Raw genomic sequence first — 23,267 nt, forward strand, 5'->3', positions numbered from 1 at the left:
CGGTGGTGTCGGGCTCATCCTTTCTGGAGGAGACACCAAGTGTCTGCTGATGCTTCGTACTTTTTAAAGCCTTTGGTTCTCTCTTAGTTGTGAAAATGGGGGGATGTTTCCTTTTTCTTTCTTTATGGCTGAAGACGTTAGCCTCAAGAGAGAAGCTGTATGTCATTTAGTCTGTTCCACATACACAGCCGTGGCCATTCTTTTATTTCTTCCTGCCCAGCCCATGCAACAGCATTTTTTTCTCCTTTCATTTTTCCGCTCTGTGTGTGTGTGTTGTTTTTTTTTTTAAAGTACCTCCCTATCACTGAAGTCCTATTCTCTGTGTGATCTGTTTTGTCTCTAATTTCCGTGTAAGAGCACTTCTACTTCTGTCATTAAGTGACACAACTCTTCAAATGAAAAGAGAGAAAAATACAAAATTCTCCAGATTCTTTCACTAATTCTCCAAAACAATTGATTTTCTTATGACCGTAACCCTTGTGTTCCCTTTGTCTTCTGTGTCCAGCTGTGATGGTGACTGATCTTAGCACCATGAGCTGAAATCTGCACGACGAGAGTGCTAGGCCATTCTCTCCTTGTAGCTGAACTGCAGATTTGCACATCTGGATACCTGCATAATGCTCACCCTGCTCTCCTTGACCTGGGCTGCTCTGCCCAACTTTTGACCCCGGGCTTTATTAGTGGCACATGGAGGCAGCTCTAGTTTTCAAAACTTACCCAAATTGCAGCCTCATATGGGGGAATGTTTGCTGTCTCCTCTTTTCCAACCAGGGTGTGGACCAGACAGCATCCTAACTTCGTTGTTGTTCCTACTACGTCCTTCAAGTTTATGAGCGCGTTGCATGATTCATGCCATTTACTACTTGGGGATTTGGGGATCTGGCTCACTGGGCAGGCAATGAGCAGAAATAGTCACAGCTCCAAAACTAGGTAATGAAAAGGAGTGGCCTGAAATCAATCCTGAGAATCAGAAACAGTTGGAAATCTGGAAATCTTGTCTAAGCTCATTAGGGTGCCTTTCCAACTGGGGCACATCTAGTGCGGCGCAAAGCAGTTGCTCTCAAGGAAGACCTTGCCAGTTGTTTCCCACGGGACTGTCCAGTGCCAGGTACATTTATGGGACTGGAAGGATGCCTTAGTGCAACAAATCCCTCTTCCCTCCTTTGTCTGCTTCTCTGTCTACAGACTGGAAACGCTGCTTTCTTCCCCACAGATGCAGTTTTACTCTTCTACCTTGTGGCAGCCAAAGTATCAGTAGGGTAGCTGGAAGGGGAAAGCACTAGACCTGTTTCCTAAACAGATCTTCTTTGTATGTAAATGAAACATCTTTCTCTGCTTTACATTTCCTTTCTTTCCCTTTTTCTTGCTCTCACCATGTGTTCAGCCTGGTTTAGCCCATGGCCAGCAGATAGAAAGTCAGATGAGAAAAAAAATTCCTGCGGATTTCTTAGTGAATGGGAAGCTGCAGCATCAGTAACCTCAGCAAGGAGAGGTAAAACAGTCGTGCGTGGAGACAGATGCATCGTCCTCAGACATGTCAGGAGGACAGCAGCCATACAGCAGGTACCTGGGTACTTACTGTGAAATGCCAAAAAATACCTGGATCCAATAAAAAATTACATGTATCATCTGGTCTGTGCCTTTCAACAGCAGAACACATTACAACAGCAGAAGGACAATATCATTTTGATTGCTTTTACATTAGTGTAGGTATCAACTGGATTTACGTTTGTCTCCTCCTAGCAGCTGTCAGGTTGCTTTAACTGGCCTGCTCCTTCTGTAGCACTTCGCCTTTCTTTTCTCTGATGACGATCAGAACAGGTTGGAGCGAGGGGGCAACCAGCAACATGTGGCTTTTCATTCAGCTGGAGTGGTTGTTACTTTATGTTCTCAAATGTGTGACCTTTCTCAACACATCAGCTTCTTTCCTTCCAAATTTCTGCGATGTTATAAGCCAGCTGTATCCCCTGGGAAGCACAAACTGTGAATGCTCACACTGAGAGAAACCCGCTCAAGACAGACTTGGTCAGTGCTCCCTGAGAGCTGACTGCCACAATCTCCCTCTCTGGATGCCAGATATGTTGCAATAATGTTTTCCGTTTGTAACACACTGTTTCCAGTGAGTGGAATTCTTAAGGCTAGAATCCACCTATTTTACCGAGTCACTTGATACTTGGAAAGCCAAGCAGACAGCTAAACAACTGCTGGAATTCATGAAAATATTTACAAGTTACTTATCCCAACCCCCAATTCCTGTGTTTCGTATTCCTGTGTCTCTCTCTTCCTTCTTACACTAGAGAAGTGTAAACAGAAAACGCATATCTTAAAGACTGTGTTTGGACTTACTGCTGACTCTCCATTTCTCTTTGTAACCACCCCACTCTGATTCGCTCCGTCCCAGCTGCGGCCAAGACTCAAAGGTGGGATATTAGATCAAACACAGACGCAGGCACTGGAAATTAATTTCTACTTAAAGATAACACTTACATATGCAGCACTAGAGGATACCGGAGTGGTCAGTTTTGCACACTTGATTCTGAAGCGATGGTGCCCACCAGCTGGTTGCTCTGGTTACAGTCATAAATATTCCCTGAAGACAGCTTCATCTCTGCTCCTAGTTTTAGGGGCTCCATGAGGCTGTTGCACTAGTCTGCATCAGTGATGGGCTCATTGTGTGTTTCGTTCTGGGACTTTTGGCATCATCCTGCTCCCGTGCTTTCGAGGGCAGCGGTGCTGAGTATTTCAGGGGCCCCTGTGCCCACCTCACGATCATTCACTCCTACACACATCCATACTCCTGAGTCCTGGAAGCGCGCTCTGCACAGCGATGGTTTCTGAATGTGTGCACACACGTGTATGCATACACACAAACACTTTTACAGTTACTTTTAGCAATATTTAATGATGCTCATATTAACGGTAGCTATCGAATCTATTTTCTTTAATTCATGTAATTCTCTTCAGGTTACAATTTTTCTTTTGCTAATTTTGTGTATGGATTAATATCAGCAATGTACCAGGTATCTCCAGATCCTGCAAAATAGCAGGAGAAATGTTAGAGGAAAGATAAAACCCACACATAATAGGAATATTTTGGTAGTTATTATTTACTGTAACATATGTAAACTCCATTCCCTGGTGCCCTCTAGCCATTTATTGCCCTGTTGAGCTATTAATGTCAGTTTATGCTGACCCTCAACTTTATCCTTCTTGAGCTTCATCTATATTCCATTCTTCATCACCTGTCTACTACTGATCTAAAGATTTCCCTGCTTACCCTCCAGAGTGCTTAGTTTATTTAATCGACCTAAAAACCCCACAGCTCCTACGAAATGCAGGTAAGTCTCTCATTCCCTTAGTCTGTGGGTTCTCCTGTCACGGGATCCCAGCCCTTAATTGCTGCCTGTTCATGTGCATATACGTATGGGCACTCACGCCCTTTTATTCCAGGCAACTTAGAGAGAGGAAACAGGGATAGAAAAGTTCAGTGCTGCTACCTGTCCCCAACACCGCTGCAGCTGCTTCAACAGCAGCCCTCCAGCAGATATTTTTGAGGCCTTCTGCCAGTATAAGGTAAAGAATTTTTTTATCTGCAATTTCATAACATTATGCTTCTTTTCACAAAATTTACCATGGCAGCTTCTTCCTCTGGATTAATGTAATTTGCAGTCTGCTCAGCACCTGGGAGTACCCATTGAAATTCCTGAGCCTGAGGTCCCAGGGAATGGTGTAGCAAGAAAACTGCAATTCTCAGGTATTCTTTTGAGATAAGGCAAGAGAAAAGTTACTATATTCACCTACACTTTTATTCCTCAGAGGCAGTGGAGGCTTTGAAAATTGCTCTTTTAAATGTAAATTTATTAGGCGCATGGAGTTGCAGTTTTCAGAGTTGCATTAGTGTTGTGACAGAACAAGGTCTTTTGAATGTTAATGGACTCATTTTCCTAAAATATACCCTGAAAATACTACTCTCTTAAATTTTTTGTACAAGAGCATCTATTTTTTTCCTTCTGCATACAGTGTAAGATAGTTTATGTTTTTCTTCACTCTTAAAAGGAACTTAACTTCTTCAGCCTTGTAAGAGGAAGCCAAATTGAGCGTTCACCCTCCACATTTAGGAGTCAGTGGAAAACAGAAACACCTTTCTGGCTGGCAGAATCTGCTTTGCCTGGGCCACTGGCGCTGCGGTGGGTGCTGCGCAGGCTGCTACTTCGTTTGTGCTGCTGCCATTTTGTGTCTTGCACCCTCTAATTTGCAAAAGGGGCTGGAAGGCGTAACATCGTTTTGAAGTGGCTGTGATGGTTTCTCGCCCCCGTGCAAGTATTTAAAAGTCGTTCCGGCCATGTGTGAAAGAACTACGTATGCGCTCTGGCAGCCTGAGTGGGAAGCACGAGGGATTTTCTAGCACAGTTCTGATTAAATCAGTTTAGCTGCAGCGGGGGCAGAAGTTAGATGCGGTGTTTCAGATGTTTGCCCTTCTGTGACCCGCGACATCTGGTCAGCTGCAAAACCTCTGCGGTCGTGCCACGCTTGCCAGAAAGCTGCCGTGGGTACCAACCGCATCCTGAGAAGATTTCCCTTACACCTTTGCCCTGAATTCAAGAAAATGATCGGTCATGTTGGTCACAGTACTAGTCCACTGACCTGTACATAGGAATCCCCAATTTGCCCTGTTGCTGGCAAGCTGTTCAAGCTGGAAATGTCTGAGTCTGTTTAACTTCCTGGATTCCATCTTATTTTGGCCCTAATCCAGCCTCTTTTTTCAAGTTAAGCAGTTCTATTTATAATGCTTACGGAAAAGCGGGATTTGTTTCTTGTATTGAAAGCATTCAGGAGAAAATGTCTTATTTTATATTTTTTTTCCTTCTGTGACTCACCAAGGAGGTTTGATGTTCCAGTTATTCAGAACTGCAGAAAACAAAATTACAGGCAACTGGATTTATAATGGATGGAGCCTTCCCCTGGGGGGTTTGGGATCGGCTGCGTGCCTGCTGGAAGGGCTGGTTCTTGGGCAGTTGTTAACAACAGGCGTCTGCGGCTGCACCGTTAAGGCCATTACACCGTTATAGCTGGCACTCTGCAGAGATACGGCTCCTTCAGCGGCATGCTTTCCCTCCTACATCCGATGCTGTGCTTCAGCTGAAATACTGTCTGCCTCCAAGCGTGTGCACAGAAAGAGGCATATCTTATTTTAAAAGTCAGTTGCTTAAATGTACCAGAAAACTTGACTTGCTCCTTCCGCGATGCTGAGGAGCAGCAGGCTGCCCCATGCCGTGGCCCCTTGCCAGGAAAGTCAGAAGCAACATCATCCTGTCAGATCCCTCGCTTTATGGCGTAGCGTGTGAGACTTTTATCTTTTTGCACAGAAGAGACTTTATTTCTAAACTTGACTTTCTGAGAAACTCTCTTTACTGTAAGACATCAAAGTTGTGTACAAAAATGTGTTTTACACTCAACGTAATTTCATTCCCTGTGGTGAAAAAAGAAGATTGACGTGGAAGCTCAGACAGTGCCTTCTCACTGGTGGGATCTCCACCTACTAATTTATATGTTTTAACACTTTACTGTCATTTGCCTTGGTATGATTTAATGCATACTTGGCCCCGGGAGACAAGACTGAAAGGTGAAGCTACAATATTTATTTGGTATGTGATTGGACAAGTCATGGCCAAACACTTCAAACAAGGTCACTGGGAGAATGTAAATTCAGATCTCTGCTGATGGTTGAAAGACAATGACAAATTGCATATTGTTCCACACAGCTAGAAAATATGACTATGCATCCACGGGAAAGAGAAGCATTCTGAGGCCAGGCTGGAAACCATTCATTTTGCTAGGGCAATAGGTGTTGGCCATACCCCACTCCCCTCTCGGGTTCGATTAGGACTCCTGGAATGAACAAAAATGAGGCTTCTATAGAACGACTGTTCCTCAGGAAAACACAAGTGAACAACTTTGGATTAGAGCAATCTCACGATCAGCCGGCCTTTACTGAGGGCTACATGGTTCGCAACCTGGTCGTAGCCAGATCTGATCCAGAGTGTGCGAGGGCAAACGACTTGGAGCTGGGCCAGAGTTTATATTTATTCTCCCTCAAACAAAGATCAGTGTTGTCTATTGTGTGCAGTAGATGATTTTCTGTACCCTGCTTTACAATAAAGCAACCGATAAGTAATCTCCAACTTGCCAGTGAGGTATGTTACATTTCTTCAATTTCTAAATTATCTGTCAAAACATTGTTAAAAACCCTGAAGCCCGTACAGCTGCTGGGAGAACATGGCTCAGGAGGACATGGCAGGCACGGTTTTCCCTTGTCATAGTGAAACGGTCATATTGTTTTCAATTGTTACAGCCATCTGCTGCTACAAACCATCATAGCAGGCAACGTGGGGAAGGCTAAAGGTTATTTATTTGAATGCAGTTAACATTTGGGGCATTACGGGTCATTGCAGGGGAGGGTAAGACCAGTGGTTACACAGCGTCTCAAGCCCTAGGACACTGGAGGGCCAGTACAGCCACTTTATCTGAAGCCAAAAAGATCTGCCCATTGCATGCCTGTGTACAAATTCTCCTTTTTCTGTTTTTGTCTTCCCCTTTTTGTCCCTGTTTTATAGGTGTTTTTTTCCCCAAGTAGGCTGTCATGCCAGGCTGGACAACGGCTGGTTGCTACTTCTGCAGATTTAAACCATTTTTGGGAGTGCTGGTTCCTCATGGTTAACATCAGATAAATTTTCCTGGGAATTCCTTTGGGAATTGCTGCAGCGCTGCTGCACTATCACAGACCTGGGGCTCAGACGAGCTGGAGAGCCCCAGTGACCTGGGGAAGCAGCAGCCTCAGAAAGACATGTGTCCAGCACTGCCCTGCGTCTACTACAGATAAGCTATCTGCATTTGTTTATTTAACTTTTACTCACCGGGGATTAAGAAGCCTTTAGTTTCCTGGAACAAGCCCTGTTCAGGAAACACTTGCAGTGAGCTCTGCTTTGCATCAAAGCTGATTTTCCTATAAGTATTAAAAGTACTAATTTATACTAGTTTTCAGTTGATCTATATGTCTTTTATTCTGAGTGGGTCAAGTTTAGCTTTGTTTGAGGCTGTAGCATGAAGGCTGTAGCCTTGCATTGCTTTGTCATGACCTTGTCTCCCTTTTTTTTCTTTCTGTTGCTCAGCTATAAAGTAAATTCAGAGAACATAGATTTTTTTTCAGAAATAAACTCTCTTTATTTTAAACTTCAGACATATATGCTTTATACCAAAACAGACACCAAAGGAGACTTGGTATTCATCTCTGATTTTAAGCAAAACTGTGGCTTTCAGGGATATATAACCAGACACAGGGATTTTAATGAATCTTTATAACTTTGTGTCTCCCTGCTGATACTCAAGATAGTTATGCAGGCACTTTGGCTGTCTTTCTGTCAATGGCCTCTCACAACAGAATCCAAGAACTTTCAAAGATTTTCAGAGGTTAAAAAAAAAAACAGAAAGAAGGAAGAAGCAGAGATGGTGCCTTTACAGTGTCACATGAAACATGGCCAGCTCTCTACCAATTTTCTGCCATGTGCATATCTTCTCCCTGTCTCCACACCACCTCATTTCCAACAGCTCTCCCATCACCACAGCACCGACTGCCCTCCTGAAGCTCCTCCGTTGCCAGCCTCCACTTTGTAATAAGACCTGTACGATTTTCAGAGATTCTTGAATAAGAAGAGTCTTTAGTAAGAGTCGTGAAGTCCTGATTTCACAGGAACTCCGTTTTTTGGGCAAACACTTCAATTATTTTCCCCAAGTCTCCCTGCAGCCACAGCCTGTGGTGGCCCACGGAATCATGCTTACAGCAGCCTTCTGTTACCCACTTCTTTCTCCGCTACTGTGTGGTCCTTCCAGCAGCAAGTGCAAATGGCTGGTGAGAGCCTTCGTCAGACATGGGTACCGTCACCTCCCAGTTGAGCAAGTCCATATATGTATTTCTTCAGGTGAGCTTTGTATTCAGGCTGATCTCACAATCTGTCACCTTTCCATTAAGAAAAATGCTGTTTCTGCTCCGAGACATCAGGAACCAAAGACTTACATGATTTTCACTCTAACTTTCATTAAGAATTGAATTTTAATTAATTTTCTTTAAAAAAGAAGAAAAAAATCCCCAACCTACAAAAATCCGTTCCAAATTCAGAACAAATGCAGGAGGGTACACAATATTGATTTGGACCGTAACCTAATTAGAAATTATTTGTAGAGGATTTCTTGATTCATGTTAGAATTTCAAATCATGGTGTAATCAGGGATCTGAAGTTTTAAACTGGGTATCTCTCTGTTTAATACAAATCGGAGCCTTATCATGAGCCAGGTTTGCTGCCCAAGATATTGATGCTAATTTAAAAATTTCATAATAAACTCAAGAATTACTTACTGTTACCCTCTTAACTCAAATATTTTCAGCCTATAGTTTATGAGGAGGAGAATGGCACTTTCATTTTCCTGCCTCACCCACCTTCTTTTTCTCAGTTTTTTCCTCATTTATTTTATGTTTTCCCTTTCAAAAAAACCCAATGCCTAATGTTAAATTGAAAATGTTGCATATTACTTATATGTATACTGGACCATGAGAATGTAAAAATAACATCCTATGTAAAGGTAGGAAAAAAGTACGGAAACAAAAGCTGATACCTATGAAATGAGGTAGAATGGTGTTTGTGTCTGATTCCGACACAACATATTGTAACCGGTGAAGCTGCAAATATATAGAATGAGCTCTGCGACACAAGTTAAGTGTTCACATAAGTTAAACCCACTCTGATAATTGTCTAGGCCTAAGAAATTCAATTCTTTTTCTTGAAAAGAAGAAGAGAAAATTTCTGTTTATTATTCTTTAAACTTTGAGGGAAATTTATCCAAAACTTTGCATCTTAGTGTGACAAAACTGCTGACTAAAGAAATATCTTTGACATGTTTTTGCATCCACTGTCCTGCGTTAGTTACCGAAGGCTCCCTGTCCAAAGCACTGAAGAACGGGTCTCTGGAACTGAATCTGCAGAGAATAGCACGCCCGTTTGCTTAAATTGGCTGCTGAGAAAGCACATATTCTGTTTATGTCTTCAGTCTTGCTTCTCTTCTGGGCTGAGGCTGCACTTAGCAAAGATGGCTCTGTATAGCTGGGTGCTATATCCTTCCTGCTCCTGGAAGGACTTCCCAGGGAAGTGGAGAACGCGGGTTTGAATCCACTTAAGCTGAGAAGGGAACCTAATGCAGGTTTCCCTCCTTCTGCAGAAGAGCTCTGACTTTTGAGGTACTGAAGACTAAAGGAGGAAAAGGCATGTAGGGAACCTTCCTGCTGAACAGTGGCCAGGCACCTGCAGGAATATGAAGCTCGTGACAAAAGCGCTCAGGACTGCCAGTCTGCATTTAGTTGCCTAAATCCCATTCAGGTCTCTCTTTGTGTATGACGCATCTTTCTCCTTGGGCCTCTGTCCTTCTGTATCTCCAAGAACAGTTACAGAGAGAGAATAAATTCCTCAGAGCCTGCGAAACACTGATACACGGTGATAACCGGGGCTGTCCAAGGTAACTCTTAATGAGGTACGGCTGACGGTCTGGTCATGTCTTTCCTGGGGCTTACTGTAGCAACAGCATCACCTCACATAAGGATAGTACTGAAAATGTCCTTGAAAATGTAGAATGTAACTTGGGATGAGTTATTACTATCACGTTTCTCTTGAAGGCTTTGAGCCGTGCGTGGAAAAAGCCAACAGTGCTTTGCGAAATGGTCAGAAGATTTAGAGAGGGTGCCCTGCTCACCTGTCCCCGCTGGACTAGGGCAACAAGTGAAACACAAGTCTACACAGGAGTCTGCTTTAATCCATCATTCTATTTCATGAAGCATCACACAGCATATTCACCAATTAGCATTTGACAGCAGTTTAAGTAAGGACCACAGGGTTATTTCAGGAAAAAGCCAACAACCTATTTCATAGTCATTGACTCCTCGCTTGGCAGCAGTGCTCTTGGAGGGCTTGGGTAGTAGCCGGCAGTTGCTGAGTTATTTGAGGAAAATCGTGTAAATCTATAATCCAGTGGTAAATCTGAAAGACAGAAACGTACCACATCTGATGAGCGACACAGCCTATATCACATAAAAAATAAGCCTGTGGTGAATAGTAGTACTTCTTAAGCCCTTCAGCTGTTTGCTCACCAGTATTAGAACTCAATCAGATTGCATGATTACATATTCATTTGACATCTTCAGCTGTCCAAGGGATTGACTTTCAACTGCAGTAAAGGATATTCAGTTCCTTGATTGCTGAAATAATGCTACTCATAGAAAATAATTTTAACTAAATCCTTAAAAACTAAACAAAAATCTTCATTGAGCCTAGATGGAATTTTCCCACTAGAACACTTTGAAGTTCACTCTTCAATTTGTCACCTTTCTCTTATCTCAGCAATCTACTCATAAGAAGGCCATGTTTAAGACAAAGAAGTCCACTTCTTTCTTTTTTTTTTTCCAAGGCTATTATAGCGAGATTCCCCAAAGGCACCTACTCTTAGACCTTCTTGGAGTCCAGTGTTAACAACCTCATTTTGTACCAAGCATTCTTAGAAATCTGCACTTGTAACTTGGTGCACTCATCACTTCCAGTCTGTAAAGAACACTGATTGCATTAAAATAGTTCTGAACAGTCAAAGCTTTCTTTTCTGTAGCTTTTCAAAAAAAAGTCTTTGCTGTCAGCAGTGACCCGCCCACCCTCACAGCCAGAAAACCGATACTTCTCATGCTCACCTCGTATTCAAAGCTCAGGAAACCAAATTAAAAAAACACACAAGTAAACCTTAATTCAAGAAACAATTACTTTTTCAATACATGGAAAAGAACCCCACAAATCATCAAAAAAGGGTTAGCTCCTTCCCAAGTTGTCTGTTTAGAACCAAAGCAAAACATAAAAACTATTACTCAGCTCACCTGAACAGTAAGTTATAAATGACAACTTTTTTTTTTTTTTGATTTGGAGTAAATTTGGGGTGATGATATCCTGTCACTATATGCTACACTATATTTTTTTGTGCTCAGCAGCTTTTGTGAAACAGAAAAACACAATCTTCACGGTTTCAGCACAAAAACAGGAAGTTCAGGTCTGTCTCACCAGCGATTCACAGGCAGGCACCATGATAGCATCCAGGTCGGTAGCTTTAAAACCATATTAAATGTAACTAAAGCAAGCAAATGAATATTCAGACCTAGCTGAAAAATCAGATAGAGGCTGGAATAAAGTAGGAATGGGAGGAGACTTGACTGGAAGTGAATTACGCTTTCTGAAGTGGGTTACTTTGGCTTGTCAGAGAAGTACATTTTCTCATTTTGTCTGAGTCAGGGGACTCCCCGGAGCCCGTTCTGAGCACGGTAGAACAGGCAGATGTTTTTCTGGTCTGCGGAGGCCCCAGTGGATTTACTGGCTGCTGAGCCTATTTATAACAGCTCTGTATAAAGCAAAGGTTTCCAAAATAACAAATAATAATAAAAAAGAAAGCAAATATTTCTGAATATCTTCATGAGCTATAAAAATCAAATGCCATACAGTAACTTCTATATAAAAGCTTCCACTACCTTTTTAGTCTAGCAGTCTGGAGCATCCCAAGAGTAGTATAACCAAAGGCTTATGCTTGCTTATGCTAAAGAAAAGAACTAGTTGGATCAAAATGGTAATTTTGTTGATATTTTCTGGTAAACTAGCTTTACACAATCACCAAGCCCATTCTATGTACAAGACTCCAAAAGAGAATAATCACTTTTTTACATATTCGAACCCCCAGTCTATCCAGTTAAATATTGCTTTTGTCTGAGCAAGCTGGCTTTGGAAGATGACCAGAAGGTATCCATATTTAAAAATGTTGCCTAAGGCATCACTGAAAGTTACATGAAGCTGATACTATTCATTACCTATGAAGCAGTTTTTATGTATCACATAGGAAAAATCTTCCTGTATTTCCAGGTTCCTTTTCATCAATGATTTAATTTGCTGCATCTATTGCACCTACTTTGCCCAGAATATTCAACATTTTATATTACTGCTTGATTTCAGTGTGACATATTTATGAGAAAGATCTGGACTGCTCCAGAAAGGCGTACTTGTAATCTTAGTGGCTATAAATAGACAGTGAGAAAGAAGGTCAGGTGTACAGGGAAAGAGAAGTAATGATTTTTTTACTGGGGGGAAAATCCAGAAAACGTCACAGATGAAGACTGTTCATTTAAACCAAGTTTTCTGAAAACTTTTCAACCTAAAATAAATCGCAGTTGCCCTGGATTGCAAAGTATCATATGACTTGTACACCAAAGCTCAATCCAACTTCTTTTGATGTAAATGGCAATGGTATCACTAGGTCCAGCAATATTGGCTCATCAACAAAGAACAATGGTACAAGCCTAGTGTCTGCTTCCTGAACATAGCAGCAATTCATTTCATACCTGGTCTTATTCCATATTATCACTGACGGCATAGAGAAGAAATAAGCACCTCCGTTTCGCTAATCTGAAATGCTTGCTCAGGACACAGCTTGATGCAAAAGCATGCAAAAAATTAGACACAGTATTTGATGATAAAGCAAGTCTCAGGAAAAAAAAAATAGGCTTATTTCCAAGCTGATTGTTTTCCTAGTGTTTCTGCCAGTAAATTTCCCCAGGTTCTGCTACTGTCCTTTGCATCTTGGCACCCACTTCTCATCTAACCTTGACAGAGTGTCATAAATTAGGCAGGGTCAGATACCCAGTTCTCTCTGAGACATAATTTGACAGCAAGGCTCTAATCAGTCCTAACCTACACTGATAATGAATTCACAGAATCACAGAATGGTAGGGGTTGGAAGGGACCTCTGTGGGTCATCTAATCCAACCCCCCTGCTGAAGCAGGGTCACCTACAGAAGGCTGCACAGGACCTTGTCCAAGTGGGTCTTGAATATCTCCAGAGAAGGAGACTCCACAACCTCCCTGGGCAGCCTGTTCCAGTGCTCCGTCACCCTCAGAGGGAAGAAGTTCTTCCTCATGTTCAGATGGAACTTCCTATGCTTCAGTTTGTGCCCGTTGCCCCTTGTCCTGTCGCTGGGCACCACTGAAAAGAGTCTGGTCCAATCCTCTTGACACCCACACTTAAGATATTTATAAGCATTTATAAGATCCCCTGATGCTTATGTATACCCACATCCACACATGTATTTAGGTGTTACGGATGGATTTATTTCATAGTTATTAAGCTGATAACGTCTCAGTGTCCGTTGCTGTTCGGTTAGTGTGAGCAAACTAAATGAAAGCCACAAGCTTTTATCAGAAGAAAAATTAGAGTTCCAGCTACAGGGAGGGAAAAGGAAACCACAAGAAGAAGGGAAAACGTAATATTCTCGATGAGTGATCAGGAAAATATTTGAGTAACTGAATGGAAGACAATTATAATCTAATCCAGACACAGGCCTGCTTGATAAATGCAATACTCACGTCTAATTCTTTTTTGAGATTTCCTTGAACAAACCAATACATTAAACAAATATAATCTTAACTAAGCTCTTTCGATGGAAGGCATTTTTTTTCAATTAAAAGCACAGTCCAAGACTGAAACAGATTTCTTCCAAAATACACAGCAGAAATGTCAGGAATCATTTTGCAGTATTGACCAACAAAAGCAAAGCCAACATTTTTTAATCATGACACCGCAGCAGCACCCCGGTGACGAGTGAGAAGCCCTACAGAAAGCAGAACTCCCCTCCCCTCTCTGAGGTCTGCTCCCTGCCAGTTATCAGGGCCGGAGCCAGATGCTGCAGAGGCCTCCTAGTAAACGGCAGGGTTCTGCTCTTCAGTGAATCTAAATATATCCTCCTGATTATCACTAAGGAAAAGGCAGAGGGAGAAAAACTAAAACCTCATTAGCGATACCCAAGTTTTAACTTGAAAAATGTTTAAACTGCTTAATTGCGGCACATCTCAGAAAACACAGATGGAACTCTATCTTAGGGCTCAGCAACCGCGGGGTATCACTATAGGGGCAGACCGTCAGCCAGTAGTAATTCTTTTGTTTTTACAGGCATTCCAGTAATTGATGCTGGCTTAGAAGCTTTGCCATAAAACTTTGCTTATTTTTCAAAATTGCTGTTGAAGACAAAGGACAATATTAAATTGCTTAATGGTAACAATTTCTAATAATAATTTTTTAACAGCGGAGTAAGCACAACCGCTGCAGGAGAGCTCACCAGTTTGGCTGCGCTGCCGAGAGATCTACTACCTGACTTTCCAATCTACAGGTAAACTATAACAGGCATTGTTTTTTTTAAACACTAAATGTTTTATTTCCTGACCCATTTCTATTTTGTAACAGTCAAAGCAGCACTTCAAGCCAAAGCTCAGAATGTGAGGGAGTGTAATAGTGGCACAAAGCAAAAACCCCAAGGTCACAAGCAGATTTATCTGATAGCAGTTATTCTTAGCAAAATTCCTAAAGCTGATTTTCCTAAACAGGAGGTCGGATGTTTGCTATACTAATACAAAGCTCCCGAAACAGCAAAGTCAGCACAAGAAAAGCGTTCCTTCTCTCAGTTACATGGAAGTCATTGCTACTGTCTGCGACTCAAAAATTAAGAGAGAGAAGGAGGAGGAAGGGCATCTGTGCGGTGTTGTATGGGAAAGGGGGGCTCTGCCGTACAGGCATGCTCTATAGAAGGACGCTGCTAAAACTTCTGAGTTTGGATGTAGCTGGCTATTGCAATGTGCTATATGAGCCAGTGCATTTTATCCCTGGGCACCCAAGAATACAGACTGAAACTTGCTTCAGTGAAAGTGCAGGTTTGTTGCTTTTATTGCGCCTACGTAAGAGCTTTTGCCAACACAGGTGTATTGGTCAGAGATCATGCCTGAGGCTCTGCCAGTAGACATCTGTAGCATGAGCTTGGCCTGAGGAAGAGCTTCCCTCACTGCTTTGTCACTGGTTACTCTTCTGCTGTATCTAACATGGAAGATGGTGACACCAGAGAAAACCCAAGTGTCAAACTGCGGGGAGGTCTGGAGCAGCACTATCAAGTTTTGCAGAGGGATGAGTGTCTGGGGGATGGAAAGACATCCCACCCCGTGGTGTGCAATTTCACTGCAATTATCTTGGGAGTAACAATTCATGTTACTTTGGGTCTACCCTACGGCCAAGGCACTGCTGACCCTGGCTCGAACAAAACAACTGTGCACAAGGCGTGTGCTAAACTCGTATCTGAGCCTGATAGTGTCTGCAGCAAAGGAAAGCCTCAAAAACTCCTTTGCTGTTTTGTGTTTATGTGAGAAAACTTGTTATTTGTGAGGGAAATTTCTTTCATTTTTGTTTTAGTTTAAATGGTGATTTTCTGACATCCTTTGAGAAAATGGCCCTGTGTGGTTCTTTGCTTGATCTGGAACTGATCAAAAGAAAATATTGGACTATAATATTTTTAAATATTTAGGTGAAGACTTAATCTAAAAAAAATCCTAAAAGAATGCCAAGATCCTACTAGCAGGTGTTAATTCTTTCAGGGATCTGTTAATTAATTGCTGTCTGAATGACTCATCCTGGATCTAACAGTGGTGGGAAGGGCTTCTGAGGTAATTTGAAGAAGTTAGTCTGAAAACAAGCAATTTTTTGAGATGCCAAGCATTTCTGATTGATTAAGAAAAAGAAATAAGTTGCATTTTGAGACTGTGGAGGTGCTATATTAAGATAAATGCAGTGATGATACGCCTCTTTGCTTTCCTTTTGAGGTAAACTCACCAAGATCAACCTTACTCTCCAAAATTGGGTTAACGTTGTTGTGTTCCCCCTCTTGTAAAACCAATGTTTTCTTTCCCTACTTTTTGCTCTGGATGGGTGACAAACATTGCTTACCTTAAGGTAAAAAGCCACACACAGACACACATTAAGCTTTTTAAGCAGTGTAGACAAAGCCTACATTGTTTTATGTGTGTGTTATTGCCTTAATCCAGAGGGGATATGTTAGGCACCAATCCAGAATACATAAATGCTTCTAGCAACTTTTGCTTGTACATGTGAGATTGCAGGTTATGTAAAATTCCAACCTGGTCAGAGAAATATTTCCAATACTTAGTGACTTACCTATTTTCACTGTTTTTCACACTCAACAATTATCAACACTTTGTATTACCACCAGTGTTTTTAAAACAGCAATCTAAACCCACACCATAAGCCTGCAATCTAGTCAAAACCTAATTGTAGCTTTAATTACAGTCTGCAAATGAAATTATGCTGCCTGAGTTGAAGGATAACTTTAAAGCAGAAATGACTGAGTGGTTCCCCCTTTCTTAATGAGTTGCTCATGAGTTCTCCCTTTAATCTTTTAGAGGCAGCTGTACTTTGACATCTCACAGAGCAGAATAACGATGTCGGGAACATTTCTGTCAGTTATTGGCTAGGAAGTAATCTTTTGGGTTCTGCATGATTTGACACGGTCTTCAGGGGCACAAGTCAATACACCTTTCTGGAGGGGCAAGGAAAAGCTGAACAAATTGTAATACACTGAAAGTTGTCCTTTCTATGTTGAAAATTACTACCAAGTAGTCAAATCCTTCGGGAAAGTTGGGGCCTTAGACCCTTTGGGAAATACTGGGCTCTGAAGACTTTTTACAAGCTAGTTCTGATTCTAGGGATAATAATTTGTTATGGCTGAAATGCAGTTTATCGTCACTTTCAGCTGTATTTTGCAGCTGAAAAAATAAACACATTGTATTTGTCTGTTGTGTTGAGTATGCTTTTCTTTCTCTTAAATTACGAACACTGAAGCTAGTTTCCTGGAACAGATGAATCAGATTTACATCATCTGATGCTCTTCAATTTACACATAGAGCAAGACGCTGTTACTACATTCAGAACATATATCCTCTAGTCAATTAGCTTTGCTACCTGATTTTTTACTTGCATCAAAACCTTGGAACCAGAAAACCTCAGAAATGTTGTCGTATATGTACGCCTATTTTTCACCAAATGTAAAAATATGTTTCTTGCATAAAAAGTTTCATTACAAAAATGACCTCTTTGGCCTTGTAGAAGCAACTACTATTTATAGCAGCTAAGACCCAAAGCAGTTTAAATCCTCAAAGCGTTTCAATAAACTTAGTCGTTAGCTGATATTGTATAGATACGTTCTTACACTAAAGCTGGTAAGTAAAAGTGTGGTTGTAAGGTAAGGCATTAAATACAAAAGGTTACTGATAATTAACAAGTAATGTATAATATAAGGAAATTATATGCTATTATTGCATTATTTCAATAAGTAAGAGCACATAATTATCACTCTAGTTACAGGAAAGACTAATTTAATTTTAATAGGAGCTGGATTTGACTTTAAATGATGTAATGTCAATGGAAAAACAGAACAAATGAATTAAAATATGAGGGATTGTTTTGTTTCACTTCAGCAATAATTATGAATGATACTGTTCATGAAATAGAAGTGAGTACATGGCTACACGCTTAATGAAATTCATGACTTCTGTGGTAATAGTTGATTCTTTAAGGGCTTTCGCCTTTAAAATACATATTGAAGAAAGAGTGTGAGGTTTGCAATTTGTAGTTATCTGTGACTGGCAGACCCATGTATCTGCAACACACGTGTTGCCACTTCTGGTGCCCCAGCTACAGCTGCCTTGGGCCTTCCATTGTGCAGATAATTTGCAACTCTAAGCAGAAACATGAACTTCTTTGCCATGGTTCACTGGCAATTTTATCATTATATTTATACAGCAACCAGGGTGACGACTCAAACTCCCGCAGAAAGTGGCAGGGAACAGATCTGTAGGAGTCTTTAAAGAGACAGCTTTGGCAAATTATGATGGAGATTCTTCTTTTGTACTAGGTAATTGAAATAATGATAAGGCATGAAGAAAAACTTGTGCACCCATATGGGCAAAGAACGATAAGATTCCATACAGAATGCAACATTTAAAAAAATGCATTATCCCCATGCCTGACACAAGCTTGGTTATCAAATCTTCAAAGTGTGAAATGAACTCTGTCCCCGCAAAACAGTCACATTTGCACTAATTATTCTCTGAAATGCAACTCTCTTGAGCAGCAACGTTGCTCAATCTCCTATTCTTGCTTGCAGTAATTTTTAATCCTATGACAAACCTCACCATTCAGAGGTTATGAGACAAGTTCAGGAGATTAGGTTAACAATCATGAAATTGAAAAAAAGTTTCTTTGGGGTTCTCCTTATTAGGATTTAGAGCCCACTTTCTTAAGCTTTTCTTTGCAGCGAAGAACAAACCAAACTTACCAAAATTCCCCATAAGCTCTAAAGCTCCACAGTTACTTAACAGGGTATTTTTCTGAAGTGGGACTTGCATAAAAAGTGAGCCTGGCACTGAGAGGAGGCAGCAGCCCACCCCTGAGGAGGCGGCAGCTCCTTCGGCTGGCCCGGGCTGAGCCGGCTGCTGGCCGGGTGCTGGGCTCAGACGGTCAGCACAATGGCAGCCTGGCTGTGCTATTGGATTCGGGACATCTTGAGGAAGGGCCTGTATTTTTGCAGCTTGGCAGTGGAAAGTCCTTTTCTGGTAACTGAAGTAGATAAATAGGAAAGGAAAAGCTGGAGCGCATCAAACTCACACAACCTGTTTGAATCTCTTCTAGTGAGTTATTCCTAAATAGCAGCAGCTCAGCTATGACTTACAACTGCGGCCAAAAACTTCAGGGCTTGGCAAAGCAGGGGCTCTCACAGCTTGCTGTGACAGAGGTCAGACAAGGTGTTTGAGAGGAGCCCGGAATTCCTCAGCATCCATAATAATGAACATATGCTGCTCTGCACAAACAAACAAGAAATACCTCTCTCTCTAAGAAACCAGAGATGTTCTTGTACCTTCAGCTTTGACTCTGCTTTCAGGTGCACAGCTGCAAGTTAAAAACGTTATTCCTCCCCTGTCCTTTAGCTCTGGGGTGTAAACTTTGCCACCAGCCCCTGCCCCAGCAGCGGTCTGATGCAGCGAGGGCACATGGCGTCCCTCCCAGTGGAGGGAGAAACCTTGAAGGGGCTGCACCGCCAATGACGGGCAGTTGTGCTACTCACTAATTTCCACAGAGATGCCTTTCTGGTTCTCACCCCTTCATCTGTAGCTGGAAGCTTGGTAAGTCTGTCTGTGGCCTAAAGCCGTTGCTAGCCCTGAAAAGTGAGCTGTGGTTTGGGGGAGCTGGCTGGCGGGCAGAGCTTCACAGAGCGTGGCTGACCGATGCATTTCCTCCAGGCCAATGCTTCCAAAGCAAGCCACAGAATGACTCAGGAAAAGGTATTAGAAGGGAGTTATACAGAAGTTACCTCTTTCCTGGCAATTTCCCTGGGTATGCTTGGGTTTTGTACCTTTAGGCTGAAATACAGACTGCAACACAGCAAATAGCAGAAGCATTAAACAAATTGTGGCACCGTATGAGTTTTCTGTTTTGAGATATACCTACAGTGTATGTACATGTGTGGAATATGGCGGCAGAGAACAGGTCTACCACGTGTTCTGTTGTAAGCATAACTGCTGGGCAAATCTGAAATGCTTGCTCAGAGCAACTTTTTATTCCTTGGTCTTCTGCATGCAGGAGGCAACAGATGCTGAACAGAGGGGTTAGTAAACTAAATGTTTGCTGTGTTCTTCATACAGCTAAGCACCTCATTCATTTAATAACTGTTTATTCCTTTAGTTATGGTTGTAAAGTTCACTATGGAAAAATGTTAGATTGAGGAGAGAGAGAGAGAGAGAGAGAGATAGAGAGAGAGAGAGGGTCTTCACCACCACTTTGTAATCAACCAATATGTACTGCAGTTGCAAAGTTATTGCAGTATTACTGTTACAACTATTGCTACAAACCATCCAAAATAACATGATCCCCCTGGGGATAAACATTAGTAAAAATCAGAAGATCAGCCATAATTGTACCTTTGATGTAGCCTTGATGTAAGAAGGTAGAAAGCCTGAGCTGATTTCTCAATTAGGTGAATTTTTGGAGAACAAGACACTGCTTGTGATTGCCTTGTTTTCCAGATAAGGAGAATGTTTCAGATGCCAGCTCTGTCTATAATGATGCAGTTTCAAAAGCAATACACACATTCTTTAAAAAAACACAGAGAAGCACAGTCCTAGGCATTCTTGGCTTCATTGTATTCTTGTGTTTATTCACCTCCATTTCAACTGTAGTGGGATAACTGAGCTGACTGAAGAAGGATAACAAGCCAGATCAAAGAGAAACATACTTGGAAGTCTAAAAAAACCCCAAGCAACTTTGCATGTGTTTGTTTCCTAACAAAGCTCACCACTGAAAGTACAAATAGCAAAGTAATGAGGGGAAATCCTGACCAAATTCAAAAACTAATCTACAATGTGTTAAAAGTTGCATCCTACTTCTAACATGGGATAAACTAAGCATCTAATATTTGCAGACACAGACAAAAAAATTGAATTGGACACCTATTAAACTGTTACAAGCATAAACATCAAAGTAATTAATAGCTGCTAGTATTAACTGTTGCGTGATATGAACGGACTATTTTTGAATATATTTTGGATACATACAGTCTCAAAAATAGGTCTACAGTATGACAAAGTTACTATGAATACTACACGTTCATTAGGTGGGAAAAAAAGAGCGATCTTCCTTACCTGCTATTGCTTCAAGACTAGGGATTGCAATAGTGCTGTAAGTGCTAATACATTTACAGGACCACGTGTGAACTAAAGTTTCTTCTGCATTTTCCAGGCCTGGCAATCTGTCCACGAAGAAAGAGCCCCACTGCTTAGACACAGAGTAAGGACCTTTGGGCTGATCTCCCTGAAATAAAAATAAATAAATATGTAAGCTTGAAAAAAAAATCTTCCTTCTCTATCCAACCACAAGCATTAGTCTAAGGAACTCTGTAGTGTTTCTCTGATTTTCTGGGAGAACTGTATTGTATCTCAGGAGCAACGTGGCTTAAAAATACTACAAAGGAAAACAATCATAACTTTCTTCCCATAAGCCCCCAAGCGCCTGTTTACACAATTTATATATTCCGTAGGACATAAAAAGCCAGCTCTAAATATTTTTCCTTTAAATCTTCTCTCTTCTCTTTTCCCTATTTTCTTGTTTTAGATAGTTTGAATAGCCTGCTGCCTTTCTCTGCCGGAGAAGGCAGGTGGCTGTTGTGCAGACCCTAACCCAGCCTGGAACTCCTCCTGGGAGAAAGGAGTCTCCCGGTGCTGGATGCAGTAACTGTGAAGAACGCACCATGCCACCTGTGTCACGTTATTTGTTTCTGAGCTGAGGAATGAGTGAGAACAGAGCTGCAGGATCCGTGGAGAGCCATTCAGTTGCCTAGCAAATTGTGAAAAATTTACTTTTTTCATGTGTATTTTTAGACAACAACATGCAGACTCGTTATGTTTTAAATAAAACACTAAAACTGCATTGGGAAAACTGATTTTTTTAGCAGTTAATCTTGAAACCTGGTCTATACTGCCACAAGCAGCTAGAAAAAAGCTCTGAGAGGCCTCTACAGAAAGATGAAAAAATGGAAAATGAAACTGTGAACTACACTATAGAAAATCTGTTAAAGTCATTTGTGTGCAAAGTATCTTTTCAGACCAGCAAAGTATAGAAGAACAAATATCGTAGTGTGTGCCTCCAGATTCATGAACTTCTGTACTTTATTTTCCATTTAACCCCTTTCTTAACAGTTTTGAGAATCTGCTGGAATTATTTGTATTTATGACACAGGTCCGTGGCTTTTTATCACAAGAAAGCTGTTGATCCAGCCGAGCAGACCACATCAGTAAAAACAAAGCCATTCTTTTTGTGATTCTGCCTAACAGTTTTTTTCTCTGAGCATAGCTGGGGGTGGGTAGGAAGCATTGATTTAGGCAAATATAGATACTGGTTTCTGTCTACTGATGTAAACAGGTTAGGAAAAAAACCCCGTATCTTTTGTTTCAAAACAAGCAGTTAACTTAGGAGCTGGGCTCTTTGTTGTTTTTTTTATTGTCTCACACACAGGGACAGCATCTTAATTTTTTTTTTACCAAATCTTATCTGTCTGTGCAAATCCCAGAACTGTACATTAGTTATAATTAAATGTAGATGCTATGCTGAATTAAAATCCATTTGCCAGCTGGATGACATGCGCAGAAAACTCCTGAGGCTGTTCCAGCTGTTCAGGTGATTAATGAAAACAACCACCCCAGTACTGGCCCATATAAGCATTTGCACAAAAGATGAGGCCTTGTTCATTGACATGAGAAAAACAGCTGAGGTTTCTGCTTTTTCAAATGTATGATTGGTTCAATATGCAAAGAAAATTGCAATCGTTTGAGGAAATGAATTGATTTTTTTCCAGAGGTCTGATTCTCAGAGTGGGAATTTCTTCCTTATTAAGGAGGAGGGAGCTACATTTTGGATTTACAAAATAAGTTAAACCAAACCCAGTTAGATAGGAGAGTTGTCATCAAGTCATCTGGTAGAGAACTCCTGTCATTTTGCTACTGGCTTATCCCCACATGACAGGGGCAGTTTGGTAGGCTAAATCTTGATCTCAAATCTGAAAAGAGATGTCAAAACTTCGCCCACATCCTTCGCTCCTTTGACGGAGCCCTGGAACAGGCTGCCCAGGGAGGTGGTGGAGTCTCCTTCTCTGGAGATATTCAAGACCTGCCTGGACAAGGTCCTGTGCAGCCTGCTGTAGGTGATCGTGCTTCGGCAGGGGAGTTGGACTAGATGACCCACAGAGGTCCCTTCCAACCCCGAACATTCTGCGATTCTGTGATTCTCTGGAAGCATCAGACATCACTCCCCGTTGCCATCCCTAACTGATGCCTAGAAGATGTCCATATCTCATCTGCAGCATATGTAGCCTGCAATGGAGGACAGACCACGTACCATGAATCTACACATCTATTATGTGAGGCAAACGTCTCCTGTTAACATCACTACTCCTCACACGCCTGCGGACACACATTCAGCAGTGGGGCCGAGGAGCTCTGGAAGGTGCACCAGCCCCTCCTGTAGTCCCCAGGGATGGGGTTTGCTCTTGCAGCAGGACAGTAACACCTGGTAGGTGCTCAGGAATCCTTCTTTCTTATGCAAAACCCCCAAGCACGTTGGTCAGACAGTAGCAGGTCAGAGGTTGATTGTGTCAGTTGAGGGTACAAAGCCTCAAAGACTACATCTACACTTCAGAGATACGACGATACGAGCGTTCCTCAAGTCCCAGGGCTTGCCGCTAAGTTAAACCACCTGGAATACGTATTATC

At 41.7% G+C, this 23,267-nt stretch overlaps 1 protein-coding gene across 1 annotated transcript in view; it reads right to left on the reverse strand.

Annotated features, from left to right (window-relative positions):
- Window positions 1–7,220: 7,220 nt before the first annotated feature.
- The window catches only part of NT5DC1 (5'-nucleotidase domain containing 1), a 150,561-nt gene continuing 134,514 nt past the window's right edge, over window positions 7,221–23,267 (reverse strand). Inside the window, exons 11-12 of the mRNA XM_075414180.1 lie at window positions 20,646–20,814; window positions 7,221–10,079 (exon numbers count right to left, since the gene is read on the reverse strand). Coding sequence (XP_075270295.1) covers window positions 9,961–10,079; window positions 20,646–20,814 — 288 coding nt within the window. The 3' untranslated portion in view covers window positions 7,221–9,960. The remainder of the gene's footprint in view (window positions 10,080–20,645; window positions 20,815–23,267) is intronic.

The sequence above is a fragment of the Opisthocomus hoazin genome, chromosome 2 (assembly GCF_030867145.1).
Source record: "Opisthocomus hoazin isolate bOpiHoa1 chromosome 2, bOpiHoa1.hap1, whole genome shotgun sequence".
In the NCBI taxonomy this organism is placed as follows: domain Eukaryota; kingdom Metazoa; phylum Chordata; class Aves; order Opisthocomiformes; family Opisthocomidae; genus Opisthocomus; species Opisthocomus hoazin.